The 21,990-nt window shown below is 38.1% G+C and overlaps 1 protein-coding gene across 2 annotated transcripts in view; it reads right to left on the bottom strand.

Moving 5' to 3' along the window:
• Positions 1 to 21,990, bottom strand: part of ATRNL1 (attractin like 1) — a 772,750-nt gene that overhangs the window by 103,383 nt on the left and 647,377 nt on the right. Inside the window, exon 28 of one of the 2 annotated variants that reach the window (XM_025917756.2) lies at positions 7,419 to 7,533. The exons of the other annotated variant lie outside the window; for it this stretch is intronic. Within the exon in view, the coding sequence (XP_025773541.2) occupies positions 7,419 to 7,533 (115 nt within the window). The remainder of the gene's footprint in view (positions 1 to 7,418; positions 7,534 to 21,990) is intronic. 2 annotated transcript variants of the gene reach the window in all.

Here is a 21,990-nt window from a genome sequence, read left to right as displayed (position 1 = left end):
ACTAGGAGGCAGTGAAGAACTGAACCAGGAAATCCTAAGGGATTTCAAGGAGAGTGATGTCATGTTTGCGTGGAGGGAACTGAAGTCTTCATGGAAGAGGAACTGGCTTCTGAACTGGGTTTTAGAAACTGGCAGCTGAGCAGGAGAGGGCATTTCAAGCACAAGGAACAAGGGTGAGTGGGACGGACAACACACACGCTCATGGAATCATAGGAAGAAACATACACGTGGAATTACAAGCCTGGCAAAAATCATAAAGACATACCATGTGGTCGTCTCCCTTATTTTATAGATGGGAAAACAGAGGGTCCAAGAAGTTAAAAATGACAACTCAAGGGCCCCCGGCTCGCTGGTGGGGCTGTGCAGCTAGGCTCTGGCAAGGTGGAGGAGGACCTCACACCCCAGGGTAAATGTCTGGACTCACTTGAACAGGCAATGAAAAGTCGGCAAAGGTTTACAAGGAAGAGGGTGATGTGATTAGAATCGTGCTCTCTTTTGGCAGGAGTCCAGTGAGAGGCGCCAGTGCCCAGAAGAAAACTGGAGACAGGAAGAACAGCCAGAAGGAGACGGATGTTCTATCTGCCATAGGGGCAAAATCTAAAAGAGCTTCATGATTATTTGGATGTAAAATGGGAGAAAAAGACAAGAAGGAAAGCAACTCTGGGATTTCAAACTTGAGCCACTCTGAAGCCAACGAACTTCACAGTAACAGTGGGGGAGTAGGTGATGGTAACAGGGAGAGGGGGAAGGGGGAGAGCAGCAGATTCAGGTTGCGATGGTAGTGCTCAACAGGTGAGCAGTGTTGGCTCGAGACCCAGGGTCGGTCAGGAATTAGCTCCCCTGGGAGTGACGAGGGCACAACCCTCGAGGGACAGGATGGAGCCGGATGAGAAGTTGGCTAAAGGATCAAACCTGGGGGATGCACACCTATATTCAGAAGCAGATGAGGCAGAGCAAGAACAGAGGGGTGCTCTACATCCATTATCTGTAAGTAAATTCTACGTGGGTACCTGAGATAGGCCACAGAACACCAGTGGGGAGCGTTTCCAGAAGCTGAGGAGGCAAGGTGGGGACTATTCAGCTGTCAAGCGGGACAGAGACATGGCGGCATGAGAACCGAGGAAAGAGCGTCTGAATGATCACCATTTTGTTACTCCCTTACAATGACATTAAGCTTAGCAATGGTAGATCAGTATTATTTCAACTCTCTTTCACAGCACTGTCTCCTGGTCCATAGCACCTAACACAATTTGTAATTATGGATTCATTGGCATGATTGTGTATTTCACATTTATCTCCACATAGGCTGTAACCTTTATGGGGACAGAAATTCTGTTTTGTTCACTACCATAAACCCAGTGCCTGGCATGTAGCAGATACTTCTAAATATTCTCAAATGAATAGAAGATAAAATTCTTTCCTATTATTGATTTGTGGGCCTTTTTAAAAGCAGGTATGTTTTTGATACAGAGTCATATTTATTAACAATAATCTCAGATGTTTAGCTGTTGCCTGGGCTCTCTGCCTAATTTTATAGTTTATTTTGCGATGTAATACCCATTATTCTGTTTTCTTCTTTACGAAGATATATATGGTGGATATAAATAATACTTGGATTTGAGGTTAAAAGGTAACTACCGTGATTTTTTTTTTTTTATAATGAAGTCTTGATAAGGCTCAGTAGTTTTATTTCCTTTTCCAGCACCAATACCAGAGAGAGTGTTAACAATAGATCAGCAGGTGTGCTCCTACAAGTGTGAAGATACACTGGCAAAGTTATGGAAGGAAAACAGAGAGACTTAAGGGACAGGAAAACCCAGAAGCCTTTGGAAAATGTGAATTAGCTTTAAAAACTGGCTTCAGAGGAAAGAGTACCACACTGAGAACCTGCAGACCTGCAGTCTGTTCCCAAACCATCTCTGGGATGGTAGACGACCTTCTGCCTCTCACTGGTGCTTTGACATCCCTTTTACTCACTTCTACAGTGGGGCAAGAGGAACTATCTCCATCTTCCAAACATGCTGAGAAGATTGAAAACTAGCCTTCATTAATAACACTATTAAGATATTTTTAAAATTTAAGAATCAGAGAGAATTCTTCTAGTCACTAATAAGAAATATATAGAAATATATAGAAATACAGTTTCTTCACTGGTCCTGAGCAGCTGGAAAGGTAAGTTAAGGTACACGTTATCTGCCCTTCCTACACCAAGCTGGTAGACTTAGCATAATCTGTAGTAGAATTTTATAAGAGGATTGGTGTGGGATGCATCCTAGGAATTTACCTCCATGCCATCATTTTATACACAGGAAAATAGGACCCGGAGACTACTACAAAATTTGCCCACGGACACACAGCTAGTCGGTGGCAGAGTTGGATCTAGATCTCAGGACTTGTGACTCAAGTCCATAGCTCACATATACGAGCTGAAGTTCTTTTCCGTTAATGGCAAGCCCCTCACTGCTATCACATACACTGAATCACAACAATTTGGCGTGGTATGCACATCGCTGCACTTTACAAAGTTCTGGAGTTAAATCACCAAGAAAGATAAATCTATCCTTCTTCTCTCCTTAAGCTCAATGCTTATAGAACCTGCCAGGTCCTTTCTCTTCAACTCTGTATATAAGGCTTTTCAGGAAAAGGAATATCTGGAGTACTCTTGTATGACTGTCCAGAGAAGCACTGTGATGAGGGAGAGTCCCACATGCTGAGGATGCACTTGGTCCTGGATGTGAGTTCTGGCTCATTCTCTCACTAGATGTAGGACCCAGGACTAGTCATTTGATCTCTTTTGAGTTTCAAGGTTTTTTGTTTTTTTTTTTTTTGTTTGTTTGTTTTTTTGTCTGTAAAAGTGGGATAATAATAGCTACTTTTCAGAATCATTAAGAGGGTTAAACTAATGACTGTATGGAAAGCACCTGATATAATGCTCAGAACTACTAGTTTGCTTTCTTCTACCTCTTTTTATTTTTATTTTTAATGTTTATTTATTTTGAGAGGGAGAGCACAAGTAGAGACAGAGAAGAAGAGGGAGAATCCCAAGCAGGCTCTGTGCTGTCAGCACGGAGCCCAATGTGAGGCTCAATCCCACAAACTGTGAGCTCATGACCTGAGCTGAAATCAAGAGTTGGACACTTAAATGACTGAGCCACCCAGGTGCCCCGACCTACCTCTTTTTCATTCAATTAAACCAAGGTCTCTTTTTGTCATCATTACCCATGGCACAGTGAGTTGACTATCATTTTAAACATTATACAATATTTCTAGATTTTTCAAAATAATCTGGTCATCCTGCCAAAAGTTCTAAGCCTAAAGAAAAAAAAATCAAAACCTTAGATGTTGCACTGTCTTCTTTTTGGTAATGCTAGCCTCCATCAGATATGAGGCAAGTTCAGGGCAAAATTCTACTTTGAGTTGAAACACATAGCTCCTTTTTGGCAGTGCACATCTGTGCCCCTGAGATTTTTTAATTCAGTGAGAAGAGTTAATCTGCTTGTTATTAGTGAGAATCCATAAACGATGAAATCCATAATCTCCCATCACAAAGTGATGGCAATCATTATCACTTTCAATTTATGCTTTTGAAGAGCTGTATTTACTTTGTCCACATTTCATCTTAATGTGACTCCAAAACTCCTGGGGACCTTGCTGTGTCCAAGGTGACTGGAGTCATGCTTGGTTGTTCAGTGTCATGCAGCATTTACCTGATGTGTCCTGTTTTCATGGGGATGTCAGTGTTTCAACCTCTACTGATGACACTGTGCAAATCACAACCCCAGAAATCCCACATGAACCCAAAGAGTGTGGTCTGGTTGGCAGCAGTCTCTCACACACACACAAAAAATACAGTCATGAAGCAGCAGGTTTACGGGGGTGGGGGAGCTGGGAACCTAATTAGTCCAGCTCCAGGAATGCCAAAAAGCCTATTTAATATCTTTTGCTTTTACTCTTCTAAGCCACCAAGAGGGAGAATTGCTCACAAACACCTAAATTCATTACATTAAAAAATATTTAGTACATGGGGTAAGCTGAAGGATGAATCTGCAGTTTTCCTTTTGACCTCTGTTAAGATGAAAGCCATGGAAAGGACCTCACACATTTTAGATACTTATTACTTGCTAGGAATTACTGACATGCTTTCTGCTGGAAGGAGAATAAAGTCCAACGATAATGCCATATGCTAAAAAAAATTACTAGCTGCTACTTTAAAGAGATGGTTAAAACCTAGCACCTGTGTGTTTCTGAATCATTTATTTGTCAGTACTGAAGTTCAGTTTCGGGGAGAAAACCACCATGCTCCTGGGATGCCTCCACCATCTCCTTGTCCCCAAACTTATCCTGGTCTCAAGTGCCTTCATTCATGGTAAGGAAGAGTGCATTATGAAAAGTGTCACCCAACATTTCAAAAGCTACATTTCAAAAGGGGCTGGTCAAATATTTTGAGACTGTGCTAAGTACTGCAAGAGAACTTATAATCTAATAAGTAAGACTAATTAATCATTGAATACATTTGCTAATATTTGGAGACATAAATCTCCCAATAGTCAGGGGAAGGCTCCCGGAGCCCTGTCCTTCACATAGTGGGGATGGGTCAGGAGTCTGTCCATAAATCTCCCCCTCTACCACTATTCTTGTCAAAGGTACGTACGAACTGCTTTCCACGTGTGCGGCACTGTGGCCAGCATGGGCACATAGACGGACTTTCTGTAAAGATATGAGATAAGCCCAACTCTCGGAATGAGATAACCAATGTCACCATTTCCTTTCCAAGAGCCGATATGGTTCCCCAAAAATCATTGGCATGCACATCCTCTCAAATATTGGATTATATTTTGTTACATTTTAATTGGCTGTGTACACACCAAGTATCTTGATGAAGAGTGAAAAAAATAAATCATTTAGTTTGTATATTGGTATCGGTATTTGCTTTGTTCAGGGAAAACTGAGATGTGAACATTAGAAAACCCTCTACAGACACTGACTGTGTTTTTTTTTTGTGGGGGGGAGGAGGGGTTTGTTTTGCTTGTTTGTTTGGTTGGTTGGTTGCAGTGAAGTCAGGAGTTTTTATTTTATTGTTTCCCAACATCTTACCATAAAAACTTTCAAACCTATAGCAAAGTGGAAAGAGAGAATTTTTACAACTGTATTCCCACCACCTAGATTCTACCATTCACATTTACTTTCCTTGCTTTATAATGTATCTGTCCATCTACCTATCCTACTACCCACTCATCAATACTATGTTTTTGATGCATTTCAAAGTAGACTGCAGACAGCAGAGCATACTGTATCTTGAAGTAGACTCAGAGTATACCTACTCTTATAAAAATAGCTGGAAAACATTTGTTAGCTTTTTTTTTTAAACAAAGAGCAAATCCATCCTGAATTATGCACACAGATACCCAACATAGCTCAAACTACAGGCTCTGTAAAAAGTATGGTAAGTTAACTCAAGGTTTTGTCTACTGACTGGTTTCAACTCTGCAGACATTTTTAGTACTCCTCAAATGTTGGGCTCTGTGAAGACATGGGCTACGGATCACAGAGAAATAAGTTCTCTGCTACAGATCATCAGGGAAAATTACCTAGAAGGTTAGCAATAAGTATGTTTTGGTTCTTTAGCTTTATACTCTAGTAGTTTCCTAATTATTCCTTGAATGTAGAAATACAGAGATTTCTATATCTCAATTCCCTCATTTACAAAGTGAGTTTTATACGTATTGCACGGGCTTGTCCTGAGGATCAAATGTGAAAAATAAGAACACACTTTGTAAAGAGTAGAGCACTATGCACATCTAAAATGGCATTAGCGTTAGTAATCGTAATGCATCTGTAACAGAACACAGCTAAGGAAATGGCCCACACTGCTACCTGGTTCTTTCAAATCAGTCAAAAAGATCTCAAAGGTTAAAAGGACAGAGTATTGGCAGTTGCCTTCACTCTGCCCATCAGTACGTCATCTTGTCAAGGATTTAGAAGAATCTTGGTGTATATCACACGAACTTGTTTTCATTAGCAAAGTGTTTGTTTTGGAAATCATCCCAGCCTTAAAACAATGCTTCCATTAGCTGGGCATGGTACCTATAATTATTCATCTTATCTGACCAGTGCCAAACTATTCGACTTCCTGCATCCCATTTACATTTACCATGGCGGTTCTGAAAGAAGTGCAAGACGTTCCCTTGGTGTATGACAAAGTACAGAGAATGCTTATTTCTTTCAATGAACATCTACGAATAAGCTTTGGGTGAAAATCCCTGCAACAAGGTATCATCAGATGCCACAAATGACAATGCTAGAGGTGATGGAAACCCTCTGTCCCCACAAGGGAAAATTCTGTTACATGAACATCTGAAGTTTACAAGGTATAAAGTAGTGTAGCTTCCATTTTTGTGCCAGGGTGGATACAAATCAAGAAAGGAGCAGGGTCAAAGCTAGCTAGGGAACCAAGAAAAGAAAAAATAAGCAGGGCGGTGAGTTCAACATCAATTACTGTTATTGAGACCTTGCCAGATCTCTGGCACTTTATACTTCAGGGGAATTGAAAAGAAAGACTGATTTGAAATTACCCTAACCCTCAAAAGGCATCCATTTCATAAGTGTTGGAGGGAGCAAATAATCAGGAGATTGAAAAATTTCACATTGTAAGTAAATGGAATAGAATATGTAAAAAGAGAGAAATAGCATGGTTTGTTATTTAATCACAAGTTACACTCAACATTCTGCATATTTACAATATGGACAACATCACAGCGATGAGAAGAACTCCCAGAGGACATATACAGTTACCCCCATTTTCAAAATATGCTTTTCATGTAAGAAAAGGAGTTTCAGAAGCAAAGGCTGTGCCATCGGATGGGGAGGATTCCCTGGCCCATGAGCTCCAGCTGTCTGGTGCTGATAACAAGAACACATATTCAGTGTATGTGATATGAAGCTAGCACCCTCTGACATGGTACACATTCCAAACGTGCAAGTACATTCCTTAATTTGGTTCCATATTTATGAAGCAAACTTCTAATCATGTTTATAACTTTGTATCCTATATGACACACATACTGGGAAAAAAGAAGCTGCCCCAAAGTCAAAAATTTGTTTGCCATGCTAACGAGATTTCTCACTGTAGTTACAACAACAAATTGGGGTGTGTGTGTGTGAACACACATATCCGTGTATATTACACACAAACATACACACGTATTTTACACGTATTTTTAAGAGAAATCCTGGCAAATCTGAATTTATAGCAATGTAGATTTCTAGATCTTTTGGAAAAGTTTGTATTCTAATAAATTCGGTCATGCTTTCAATTAGGACGATGTAAATATTCTCACTGTGCTATGTGGTAGTATTGTTTATTTCTTCTGTTTAGTCCGCATGTTTTGCTCAATTGCTGGTGGTTCCACTCATCTTACCTGACTGTCCAGGAGGAGGGGCACCTGATGATCCTCGCGGCAGGCAAAGAAACACAGTCAGAACAGCAGCTCTGTTCCCAGCACACGGTTCAATGGCTATCGGTTTAGGTGCCCCCTGAAAAAGAAAACAGAATTTTAAATTTGCCTAATTGATAGGACATTGCTGTTTTACTTTTCTCCTACCTCTATTTCAGTGTTTTAAACTGTACCCTCCTAGTGGATGGGGATATACAATGTCTCATTTTTTAATAGTCCAACTGAATATTTTATTGTAGTAATACCTAGTGTTTTCATAGTAGTGGTCATTAGCAGTTAGAGGGTATTTTTTCTTGGGGGGGGTTAAATATTGGTGCATATTTTTGAAAAGTATTCTTTATTCTATTTTTAGCATGTTATTTTTATTTGCTTTTTTTTTTTTTTTTTTTTTGAGAGAGAGAGAGCATGTGCATAAGCAGGGGAGGGACAGAGGAAGGTGGGGGGAGAAATTAGGAGTTGGATGCTTAACCGACTGAGCCACACAGGCTTCTCTGTTTTTTGTTTTTTGTTTTAATTTAATAGACTTCAAAAAAAAATTTTTTTAATGTTTTTACTGATTTTTGAAGGAGAGAGAATGACAGAGCATGAGCCAGGGAGGAGCAGAGAGAGAGGGAGACACAGAATCCGAAGCAGGCTCCAGGCTCTAAGCTGTCAGCACACAGCCCCATGCGGGGCTTGAACTCACAAACTGTGAGATCATGACCTGAGCTGAAGCTGTACGCTTAACCCACTGAGCCACTCAGGCACCCCTAATAGACTTTATTATTTAGAGCAGTTCTAGGTTTGCAGTAAAAGTGAGAGGAAGATACAAGAGTTCCCATATACACCTTGCCCTAACATATGCATAGCCTCCCCATCATCAACAGCCCCCACCTGAATGGTATATTTGCTATAACTTATGAACCTACATTGACACATCATACTCACCAGGGGTCTATAGTTTATATTAGGGTTTACTGTTGTGTTAGACCATAGTCCATGAGTCTGATATGTATCCGCCATTATGGTATCATACAGAGTATATTCACTGCCTAAAAATCCTCTGTCCTCCACATATTCATCCCTTCCTCTCTACTCCAAACTCTGGAAACCACTGATCTTTTTACTGTATCCATAGTTTTGCCTCTCCCAGAATGTCATATGGTTCAAATCATATAGAATTTAGCCTTTTCAGGTTGACTTCTTTCACTTGGGAATATGCATGTTAAGGTTCTTCCATGTATTTTCAGGTCTTGGTAGTTCATACCTTTTTAGTGTCAAATAACATTTCATTGTTTCGATATACTACAGTTTATTTATTCATTCGCCTTCTGAAGGACATCTTGGCTGCTTCCAAATTTCCGAAAATAAAAATTAGGCTACTATAAACATCCTCGTGGAGGCTTTTGTGTGAACATAAGTTTTCATCTCCACTGGGTAAATATCAAGGAGTGTGACTGCTGGATCAACTAATAGGAACATGATTATTAGTTCTTTAAGAAACCATCAACTGTCTTCCAAAGTGACTGCACCATTTTGTATTATCACCAACAGTGAATGAGAGCTCCTCTTGTTCTATATTTTCACCAGCATTTGGTGGTGTGAGTGTTCTGGATTTTGGCTATTCTAATGGGTGTGCTGTGGCATCTTGTGGCTTTAATTTGAATTTTTTCTGATAATATATGATATGAAACATCTTTTCATATTCTTATTTGCTATCTGTATATCTCCTTTGGCGAGGTATCTGTTAAGGTCTTCACACATTTTTAATTGGGTTATTTGTTTCTTTTTATTGAATGTTAAGAGTTCTTGATATACTTTAGAAATAGACCTTTATCAGATGTCTCTTTTGCAAATATTTTCTTCCAGTCTGTGGTTTATCTTTCCATTCTCTTGATATTATCTTCTGAAGAGCAGAAGTTTTTTACTTTGATGAATTCCAGCTCAGTAATTATTTCTCTCACAGACTGTGATTTTGGTGTTGTATCTAAAACATCATCGTCATATCCCAGGTCATCCAGGTTTCCTTCTATGTTATCGTTTAGGACTTTTATAGTTTTGCAATTTACATTTAGGTGTATGATCCATTTGGAGTTAACTTCTGTGAAGGGTATAAGGTATGTGTCTATTTTCAATTTTTTTCTTTTTGCATGTGGATGTCCAGTTGTTCTAGAACCATTTGTTCAAAAGGCTATCTTTACTTCATTGCATTGCATTTGATAAAGATCAATTGACTATACTTATGTGGGTCTATTTCTGGATTCTCTTCTGTTCCATTGATCTGATTGCCTCTTCTTTCACCAATATTATACTGTTTTGATTACTGTAGGTTTATTGTAAGTCTTGAAGTTGGATAGTGTCAGTCTTCTAACTTCAATACTATTTGGCTATTCTGGGTCTTTTCCTTCTCCATATAAAATTTGGAGTCAGTCTGTATATATTCATAAAATAACCTGCTGGCATTTTGATTGGGATTGCTTTGAATCTACAGATTAGGTTGGGGAGAACTGCCATCTTGGCAATATCGATTATTCATATCCATGAACACAGAATATCTTTACTTTTATTTAGCTTTTTTTTATTATTTTGTTCATTAGAGTTCTGTAGTCTTTCTCATGCAGATCTTATATATATTTTGTTAGATTTATATCTAAGTATTTAATTTTGAGAGGCAGTAGCATAAATGCTACTGTCTCTTTAATTTTAAAGTCTATTTGTTCACTACTGGTATGTAGGCAAGGAATTGACATGTATATTAACCTTGTATTTTGCAACCTTGTTATAATTGCTTATCATTCCAGGAGTATTTTTGTTGATTCTTTTGGATTTTCTACATAGGCAATCATGTCATATGAGAATAAAGACAGTTTCATTTCTTTCTTCTCCATATGTATACCTTTAATTTCCTTTTCTTATCATATTGCTTTAGCTACAATGCTTTAGCTACATACAGCTTCCAGTACAATGTTGAAAAGGAGTGGTGAGAAGGGGACATCCTTGCCTTGTACTTGATCTTAGTGGGAATGCTTCAAGTTTCTCACCATTAAGCATGATGTTAGCTGTATGTTTTTTGTAGATATTCTTCATCAAGTTGAGGAAGCTACCCTCTATTCTTAGTTTACTGAGTTTTTATAGTTCAGATAGGCTAAATACTTGATTATTTCCCCTTATTTATCAATTTTCATAATAAATACTTGTTAGCATTCTCCAAACATGACAATTTATATTATCATTATAAATTTATAACTTTTAACATTTCTGATGTGTTTCAATTGATAGCAGTTACAATTTTGTCATTACTAGTTTTGTTAATTGTTCAAATTGTACTATCTTTGAACAATGAGAATGTCTTCAAATTGGTTCCTGAGTTCTTCTGACATGACCACAAATGCCTTTGATAGCTTCCCTGTCTTTTACCTGTCCCAGACCTGCAGTCAGACGTTTGTCTAAGGAACCTTGCTGGGAAATGGTATTAATCCAAGACAAAAGAGGTCTCTATTGCTACTGGGTTGGTTATTGTTCTAGGAAGTTTTGGGCAATAGAGCTCAGGGTCATAAACTGGGTTCCCAAAGAAGCAGATTCCCTGGGAGACAGAGTTAAAAAGCAGAGGTTCTTATGGTTGAAAAAAAAAGGTGGAAGGAAAAGGAAGGAAGCCTCATTAGACAGAGGGAAAAGGCTGAACTGAGATGCAGGCCCAGGAGGAGACCTGGAGCTAGAATCTTTCAACAATTGGGTTGGGCCAAGTGGGCCAGGCCTTTATACTCCCCCCTCCTTCAAAGATTAGTTACTACTTATCATTGCCCATGGGATCATGACCTTGGACAAGGTGTTTCTCTGTGTCATGGTAATCCCAGAAAGGACTGACAGCTGAAGACATCCAACAGAATTCCCAGAAGCTGGGCATCATGTCTTCAGTGAAGGTGGATTTGTGTAAAGTATCAATGTGCCCTCCATACTCAGAAATTTTTTTAAAGAGGAAAGATATACTATGGATTCATAATGAAACTTCCAATTCAAATTTAATCTGTTTTATTTAAATTTCTTTGAGTGTTTGTATCTCTTTTCTTTTACGTCGGAAATCTTGGTATCTAATAATATTGGTAATTACTTTTATGCTACAATACAATTTAAATATAGGATTATATATTACATCTGACAATACAATTAATTAAAATTGACTTCTCTGTAGATTTTATTTATTTATTTTGTCTTAAGTGCATATATGCCACATCTCACTAAGGACATACAGTCAAATACTGCATGCTTCAAATCACTTGAAATAGGTCTTCTCTGTGGGGTTTTGCCACTGATTCCATCCCAACTTAGGTAAGTTTGTGAATTCAGAAGTCCAGTTTGGTGGGATTACCCCCCTTTCCATTTTTATTTAATACTGCTTTATACTTTTAAGACATTGATATGGTTCCAGGTTAGATCTGGAAAATAAAATACACTCAGAGAGGTCTACTATCTGCTCTCATTCCCATCATGCTGTTCCCTTTTTAGCAAGTGAGTTTTTGTGTGGATGTAAGTTCTCAAATCCTTGGAGTGCATATCAAGGAGTATGACCGCTGGATTGTATGGTGCCATGTTTCATTTTAACACCGAATCCTGGCACGAAAGAGATGTGCTGTAGGCCTACATTTGAATAAATAAATGCACTTCACTCTATTTGACAGGTAGTCTGTGAGCCACCAAGTTATGCAATTTTTGTTGCTTTCTCACAGTTGTTTCCTGTCACCAATGATGTACTATACCACACAGTTTATCTAATTAAATTATCACAATCCAAAATGTTTTCTTGGCATATCTTTAATATCACTTCAGTGAAATATGTATGTCATAATCACCAGCTGATGCACTTGTATAAATAATATAACCTTAAAGATAGAGTAAATGAATCTATAATGATTATAGTAGTAATAGCTAGTATTGTATTAAGTACTTACTATGGATTAAGTATTCAAAGTTCTTTACACATATTAACTTGTTTAAATCTTACAACTGTGTAAGATGAGAACACTGACGCAAGGTGAAAAACACTTGCTCAAGTGTATGTAACTAGGAAGTAGCAGGGCTCAGATTTATACTCAGGCAGGCTGCCTCCTGAGTCCATCCTTTCAACCACACAGTGTAGTTTATCATCTGTGCGCATGTACAAACATGTACCCACACACGTGTGTACACACACACGTGCAAGCACACACATATGTGAACACACATACTCCGTGCACACACGTCCAGTGGACACAAGCATGCATGAAGAATTTGGGTTTAAATACAATGTCACCTTTTAAACAGTGAGTATACCATTTTAGCATGGCAAAGGTGATTTTGGCCATTTCACTGAAAAGAAAATGACAAATGAGACCCTGCTGATATGTCAAAGCAACATCTATGCATAAAGGCAAAATTAGATAGAAGAAAAAAAGTACCACTGGTTTAATTATTAGAACAAGTGATTTGTTTAGTTTTTTGTTGATCACATTTGAAATCTTCAGAAGAAATACAGACATTCACCAAGAATATTTTAGAATACTGCCGTTTTCAGAAAGTTTAACGAGGCATTAAAGATAAAATATGTCCCCTTTCATGTAAAACTTAGACTGAAATTTCTGGTGACAACAGTTTTATGTGGTTATAAAGGATTTCTCCTTTATAGCAACATAAATCTCATGTTTTAAAATTATCCTCATACAGATACATTTTGGGAGGTTTCAATATAAAGGTGAAAGTGGTCCTGATGGAAGAAGTAAAGGCCATAAAAATCTTCCAAGAATATGCTGTAAGCCATGTTGCAATACTTGTATCAAGTTGCATGATCTACGGTTTTACAGTTTAAAGCTTACATTTAATTTAACAGACTTATTTTTGAAAATGTTAAGTCAAAATCAGCATAAGTACATAGATATTCTCCAATGATGCAAATATTTAGAGAATAGGCTTGTCATATTCCAAGGCTAACAGAAAAATACTATGAATGTTTTGAGCCGTATTTCCAGGCTTCTGAAATTTATTCTAATTTAATAAATGCAAAGTATATGTAAAGGTCAATTGGTTACAATATACTAAGAGAAAAAAAATGAATTCAGGTTTAAATAATGGGGACAGATCAGAAATATTAAAATCCCCTTTAACATACACCCCTTTAATATACCTAAGACATAATTTATCCTTTTCTACCATCAGGCAAGGCTTTCTTTTTTGTTTTGTTTTTAAGGTCTCAATGCAATAATTGGAACTATTCAAAATATCCAAGTTTATGTTAAAATACTGTATTAAAAATATTAGAAGGAAATAATTTTATGATTACAACAAGATAAAACAACAAACAAAAATAGTTGAGAACAGTGGCTCTTGGTGTAGGGGATTTAGAAAAACAAGAAACAATTTGAGAGCACATCAATCGATTGTGTTGTCAGGCTACTTTTATACTGGAAGAAAAGGTTTTAACCATCAAGTGCTAATGTGAAATGCGCCAACTGGGAGAAAAATTAGTAAAAAATAAATTTCAGGTGGAAAATGGCTTAATTATTTAACATCAGAGACTCAGCAACAAATAGTGTAGTAAAATATCTTGACCATGGAAAAGGAATTCTGCTTGTATGAAAAGCCTCTTGTGTAAAAGTGTCCTTATAATAATTCCCCACTCTTAATTCTCCAACTGTTGTAGAGAAAACAGTCAGAAATTTCTTTATATTGATAAACTACATGAAAAGAGCTTATAATTCTATTTTCAAATCAAATTGACTTACAGCTTTTTATTTCTGGCCACAACATTTTCATAAAAGGATAGCAGCAAAAAAACATTAATTATTCATTATATTAAAAATATTAGTGATTAGCACAGCTCTTTGACACTTCCGCCAAGAATTCACATATCTCCAAAGAATTTGTGACAAATCTCACTCTCAATAAAGAATTTTAAAGGAAAAAAAAAACGCCTTATAGCACTTGAATTTTGCAACAGAAATTAGCAAAACACCACAAATGATATTTCTGATACCTTGAGGTTTGCCAGTTGTTTAGCGATAGACACATAACCATGAATCAAAATCATTTCACAATGACATAACACGTTTACTGAACTGTGTAATTTATCATGCATTTTCCATGGCTGCCTTTGAAAAAAATAAGGCATGGGTTTGCTTGCCCATAGCACTCAGACACTGTGATTTACTTCCAGACATTTTCATATTTGTTGTACCGCAAGAAGCTGGTTTTAGACCATGCCAGAAAATATCACTGACAGTTATATAATTAGCAGTCCTTGTTTATTAAGGACACAGCACTTTTAGAGTGAAAAAGACTTGTTTTGTTCACTCTGGTGTTTTTGAAACTATTGTATTCGTATTTTCAAGTTCTTGTTTTTGGAGGCAACAATTCTCTGTTATCTCTTCCCATTTTCCAGCTATGGAAAACAAGCAAGTTACCAGAGAAGCTTCTGGAATCATAAGGATTTTCGAGATGACAGTTCTTAAAATTCACAATGATAGACATGTTCTGTAAGTGAGGCCATTATTTGAACCCAGGAAATAGCCAGGGAAACTGCTGCTCCAAGAATCACTGGATGTTTGGAAGATACCAATGGGCAAAATGGGCTGCTTACTTGCTCCTTCCTCCATTGGCGCTCTCAAAGAGTGAGCAAACGAGTGAGTGATTCACTTCTAGACATCATAGCGAAGCTGCATCACTGGAAACCCTAACCCCAGCAGCTGAGGATTTAACAGAATTATTTGAGGTCCGTGGACTAGTCTTTACAAGGTAAGCAGGGTTTGGTCTAATACTCTAGGCCTCAAAAGATTAAAAAAAAAAAAACAGAAAAGAAAAAATGTGTTATTCCTTTCTCAGAAACGTTCACTAGTCTCAAAGTAAGGTGGCAAACTCAAAATCCTTCAAGGCTCAGGTGGGTAATTTAATAATAGCTAACATTTAAGTGCTCATAATATGCTTTGTGCTAGGCTACATGCTTCCGTGAGTTTAATCCTACCCCTTGAGACAGGAACTATCCCCATTTGAAATTATGAAACTGCAGCTCTGAGTGTAAGGAACATAATGAAGGTGGTAGACCTAAAAAAGACCTAAAAGACGAGGGGCGCCTGGGTGGCGCAGTCGGTTAAGCGTCCGACTTCAGCCAGGTCACGATCTCGCGGTCCGTGAGTTCGAGCCCCGCGTCGGGCTCTGGGCTGATGGCTCGGAGCCTGGAGCCTGTTTCCGATTCTGTGTCTCCCTCTCTCTCTGCCCCTCCCCCGTTCATGCTCTGTCTCTCTCTGTCCCAAAAAAAATAAATAAAAAACGTTGAAAAAAAAAATTAAAAAAAAAAAAAAAAAAAAGACCTAAAAGACGAAACCATGATTTGGAACTAAGTAGCCTATCTTCTGAGCATGTATGCCTAACCACAATGCATAATGCCTACAGTAGGTAAGAAGACTGTCTGAACTTCTAGAATAAGAAAACAAGTAGTGGTGGGTACTAGAGTGAACTAAAAAGTATAAGAGTTGTTTAAAGACGCCAAATCTCAAAATTGTTGCTGTCCAAAGAACACATCTATGGGTCAAAATGGTTTCATGACTTCAATCGCTCTGTGATTGCTGTAACATGGAGTCCAAAATGGCATTTTGGGATTACCATGCTCTTGTGTCTACCCACTCATCAAACACCATCTTTTATTCTGCACAAGCTCTGCATTTTTGTCAATGTAAGTGTTCACTGCTCAACAACTGTGCCCAGGGTTTCCAGAATCTGTGCCTTCTGCACTTATAATATCCCTACTGTCTAGGAGATCCTTCCTATACGCCTTTAACTTTTCTGAAATTATTCATCCCTTGAAGCCAACTCATCCATGAATCTTTCCTTGGTCTGAGGTATTGAGTCTCTCCGTTGTTAGTTCTTTAACGGTACCTTTTCTGGCCCTCTTCATTTTCCATCTTGAATGACGCTTGCGTAAATACCCTGTCATCCCACTGGAACATTCTCTTTGAGGAGAGGCCCAATTTTATTATTTATCTCTACTGCCTCTGTACTCACTTGCTCTCTTTGAAAGGTGCCTGTGCCACCTTTGGGGACTTAAGTCTCCCAATATTTTACTCTTTTATTGATGTATATACTGTATGTCTCTTTTAGCTTCCTGCTCTAAAAAGCCAGATATCATCTTGGATACCTCTTTACCTTACCTATAGTATCTACTGGAGTACATGTTTCACATGGTGAGTAGAGTGAATAAAACAATAAATGAAATTGCAACATGGTAGGCATGACTCAGTTTCTCTAAATTATGGATAGTGAAGGGTTAATAAAACACTGAAAAATAATATTAGCTACCATTTGTTGAGTACTCACTAGGTTTCAAGTGCTATGCTAAGCATTTTACATGCATTATTGTGTTATTTTGGTTCATAAGATGAAGAAATTGAAACTCAGAGAGGTCAGATAATATTCTCAGGGCGATACAGTGAGGGAGGGGCAGAGCCAGGATTGAAACTCCCATCTGTCTGATTCTAGTATCTTGGTTTTTAACCACCGCATGATACTGCTAAAAATACAGCCTAAGAAGACAAAGAACTTCTCATTCTTTCTGCTTGGCTATTAATAGTAGGAATGAACTTAAGATATCAGTAATAAAAATTATATGCATATACCTGCCTCGTTCCTGACCAGGGTTCAGAACACTTGAGTTCTTGGACCAACTCTGCTACTATGTAGTTGTGTGCTCCTGGGCATGTTTGAAGTCAATTTCCCCGTGTGACAAATGAACACGTTAGGTTATGTGATTTTTAGGGTCCCTTTAACATTCTTCGGCTATGATTTATGGACAATTTCCAGAATGTGTGATGTACCAATATCTAATACTTAGTCTAAGTACAGTGAAATTTGAAATTTCCAATCATTAGTAATTTTTTTCTTGTTCAGTTACTTTAAATGACACATCTAATTTTTAAAACACATTATTACACCATATGATGAATACATCACATAAGACTAAATGGCCACCACTGCATGCCAAAAAAGCAATTAGAAAATTGAATCAAGGAATTAAGGATTAATGTGGGTATGTTATACCTGTCAGCAGCAATAAGTGTTTTGACAAGGACAGAATAAAGTCTGACAGTATGCACAAATACTGATCTGATATATGAGTGAAATATTAAAAATGCAAACAACTGCACATTAATCACTCGAACATTTCCCTACTAAACCACTTTTAATGCTGTTCTTATCAGAATCCATCTATAAATAAAAATGAGTCTTTTCAACAGCGTGCACAACTTGGTATTTGCAGTTTAATGAGTGTTTATATTGATATGAAATTTAGTTTTTAGTCACTTTAGTAAAATAGAATTAATTTACTGAGCATAGAATTAAGTCAGCCTGGCAGCCTGGCTCACAGCTAATCAAGTGCGTTGATTCCATAGGATCAACAAATACCAAGACTCTAGTTTTGGAGCACAGATTCTCTGATTCCATTGTTTACACTTGGGGAAAATGAAAGTGAAAATCATATTCTTTATTTACTATTTGCTTTGCATGAAATGATAAGGGGAAAAACACATTAGCTTGCTTTACTCACTAAGAGAAGAATTCATATTAATAAAAGAAATTAGGTTGATGGACACTGTCAAAACCAGGGTTAAACTGCATTAGAAGCAAATTCAAAGAGAATAAAGTATTACATGTGGGAATAGGGAAAGGAATAAAACATAATATTCACAGAATCAGTATGCTGCTCTTGAGATTCCAAAGGATTCCAATTGTAAGCTTAATTTTCATACTGTATCAAATACATTTTTTCTTTGTTGAAATGCCTCCATATTCAATCTCTGTTCAAAATCTCTTACTACACACACACACACACACACACACACACACACACACACACACGTTTATATCCATAGTATAATACCTGGTTTAACTGAGTTTTGCTGTTATTTTAATCGTGTGGCACTGACTTGGTGGTGATAGCAGTGGTTTTACTATTTATTTTTACTTTTTTTTTTTATTTTTTTTTTAATTTTTTTTTTTTTGAACGTTTATTTATTTTTGGGACAGAGAGAGACAGAGCATGAACAGGGGAGGGGCAGAGAGAGAGGGAGACACAGAATCGGAAACAGGCTCCAGGCTCCGAGCCATCAGCCCAGAGCCCGACGCGGGGCTCGAACTCCCGGACCGCGAGATCGTGACCTGGCTGAAGTCGGATGCCCAACCGACTGCGCCACCCAGGCGCCCCTACTATTTATTTTTAAATAGGTAGTTAGGTCCCAGAAAACGAAAATATTATCTCATTTGGAGATCTTATATAATCATGCTTTGCCCTGAGTTAGTCAAGAAATACGAAGGTTAATAGGAAGTGACTTTAAACATACTATCTTTAAAAAGTTGATTTCTGATAGTATTTTTTAAAAGTTGACATAGATTATTTATTAAATAACTGCCACAATTGGAGTTTAACAACCTGTACTTTTTTCCAGTGCAAAAAGCAACCTACCCACCACACTTCGTATATTAATTTCAAATTGGGACCATTCCTTCAGACCTCAAAAGGTACTAAGTGTGAGAGACAAATGTGCCTGCCAAATCAAGTGACTTCCCATCTAGCTTAAGCCCAGCCTTTGTGCCCTGGTTCAGGCCATTCCATCCACCTAGACTGCTCCATCTACCATTTCTGCAAGATCTGACTCAAAACTCATCTGCAGGAAGCCATCCCAGGTCATCCTAAGCCACATCAAGACCTCCTCACTCTACACTATCTCAATAATTACGAGTTAGCCATTCTTTCTATCATAACCATTGAAGGGAAGTATAATGTAGTGGTTAAGAGAACAACCTTAAGCGATCACTGCCTGGCTCAACGTCCTGCTCTCTCATCCATTCAAGTGTGACCTTGATCAACTCACAGCCTCTCTCTGTGCCTCAAGTTTCTCATCTGGAAAATGGAGTTAACTATACCTTCGTAGTGTTGTTAGAAAGATTAAAAAAGACAATAGAGCAGAGATAATATGTTTTCCACCTCTATTAATGGTTTGAAATAGATTTATTAAGAAATTCAGTCTCTAGAAGAGAATTTTATTGATGGCTTATTGGGGGTGGGGAGAGATCTGATCTCAATGACAAACGTCCCACACATGTCACATCAACACTGCTACTGAAAATCTGCCTATTTTTCCCATTTGTGTTCCCTGTTTTTTTTTTTTTTTTTCAAGGTGTCTGATCCCTGAGCATTCTGTGCTTCACAGAGTAGACCTACCCTGGCACCTAAGACTGTGCTGTTCAATAAATATTTCATGGATGGGGCACCTGGGTGGCTCAGTTGGTTGGGTGTCCGACTTTGGCTCAGGTCATGATCTCGCAGTTCAGGAGTTGAAGGCCTACATTGGGCTCTATGCTGATAGCTCAGAGCCTGGAGCCTGCTTTGGATTCTGCGTCTCCCTCTCTCTTTGTCCCTCCCCCACTCACGCTCTCTCTCTCTCTCTCTCTCTCTCTCAAAAATAAACCAAAAAAAAATTAAATAAATATTTCATGGATAAGTGGGTCTTTGTTTTTTCTTTTCAAATTGTGTACAAGGTAAATCTCTAAATTTAGTGGCAAAGGTTACAAACAGAAGGTCAATCTATAGCAGATAGATATAAACCAGCAGGAAAGTTGGATAATCAAGATCTTAGTATTACCCTACAGGCTGGCCCATTCCCAAACACATCACATCATTAATGGAAAATGTGACCTTAGCCACGCAACTGAGGATCAATTCAATATACAATGTAGACGTGTTAGGCCCCCTACTGGCAAGTGGGGGTAGAGTGCTACAAAGCCCCAGTACATGCCCTGATGGGGCTTCCTTCAGAGCCATCAAGCTGTCTGCAACTATGACTAAGAGCTAAACCTGCTCACAGAGGTATCCACAAACCCCTGGGGGTGCGAGAGGAGGGAGGGGAGAAGCTACCAGTAGTTCTCCTGGAGAAGGATTTCATCTGGTGGAGGATGACTAAGGAGTGCATTAGGAGAATGGGGAAGGATGGAACTTTCTGGCAGAAGGAAAAACACGAATGCAGAGGTGTAAAGGCACATAGCTCCTTTGAGAAATTGCTAGTTTATTCTGAATACTAGGAAATACTAGGTGTAAATACTGAATACCTAGGAAATATTAGGTACGCGGAGATGAGAAGACACGAGATAGGAACACTGGGGCCCTCCATGAAACAGGTCCCTCATCAACCCCTTAGCACACTTCCTGGCGGGGAGGACTGAGATCATCACTACTTGCCACGAAGGGCATGCTTGGATGCTCAGATGGAACCTGACATGTGCAGCATGTAGTGGGTCTCCGTGCAACCTTCATTAACATATGGTGCAAATCAACCCAAATGGATACTAGCGAACGTTTCTCCATCAGGAACTCACAGTGCTATTTTATTAAACTATTGGTCAAGTCTGTTTTACTGAGTGAACATTAAATTAAAACATTTATTCCTGAAACTTCAATCATAAAACTAAATCAAGAAGCACTGTGAAAGCTAACTGTCAGCAGAAAGAATAAAAGTGCAGACATAGCAATATTCTTAATGAGGAATCAAATGTTAATAGATCCAGCATAATAAATGACTTTCTACTATGATTATTAAACCAATCACAGCCTATTAAAGTACAAAAGCATGGACAAAATTCTGAATGAAAGAGCTTATTTGACTAGTTACAAAAACATGTATGTAATTACAATACAGTAAAACCTACCTGGATTTCTTAGACAATGAGTCATTCGAGCTGACAGAGTTTTCCCAGAAAGCTGAACATTAACCCTATAAGGACCAAGAGTTTACTATTTTAGGGTATTTTTTTGTAAGTGTGAAATTGCTTAAAATAAATATCCATTTCTCTGCTTTTCAACCAGACGAGAATAGACTAAACACAATTTAACGTGGTCTTGATGTTCCATGATCACATTTGGAAAGCAGTTTTCACAACATGCTGAAGATATATGGAGTTGCAAATGTATGGATGAATATGTACATCATAGCTACAGCACTAGGGATTTCTTTTCCTCTTCTTTCTTCTCTTTTTTCCTAAAAACTTACCAACACCAGCTTCCTTTTTGCTTATTTGCCTCTACAGAAGAAAATGACTCATTGTCTAAGAAATCCAGGTAGGTTTTATGGTATTGTAATTACATACATGCTTTTATAACAAGTCAATAAGCTCTTTCATTCAGAATTTTGTCCATGATTTTGTTACTTATAATAGGCTGTGACTGGTTTAATAATCATAGTAGAAAGTCATTTATTATGCTGGATCTACCCATCTGCCAGCAAGTAACACAACCACTTTTCTGTAAAACTCATGCATGAGGCAAACATTGAAGTGAACTTCTTCTCCATGAGTTTTCTCATCCTCACCAATATCTTTTACCCCATTGCTATCCGTGTGCCATGACCAATCGGGCATTACTCAAAGCACTGACGAATTTCTACATCACCAATCCCATGGACACCTTCTTGACAGTTTGTAACAATCCTCCTCTGTCCCTTTTAAGTTTGTGGTCAGAGTAGCCTTTCTAATTTCAATAATTTTGACA

Source organism: Puma concolor, chromosome D2 (assembly GCF_028749965.1).
Source record: "Puma concolor isolate L17-30 chromosome D2, mPumCon1.1.hap2, whole genome shotgun sequence".
NCBI lineage: Eukaryota > Metazoa > Chordata > Mammalia > Carnivora > Felidae > Puma > Puma concolor.
This window is presented reverse-complemented; position numbering and strand designations above follow the sequence as displayed.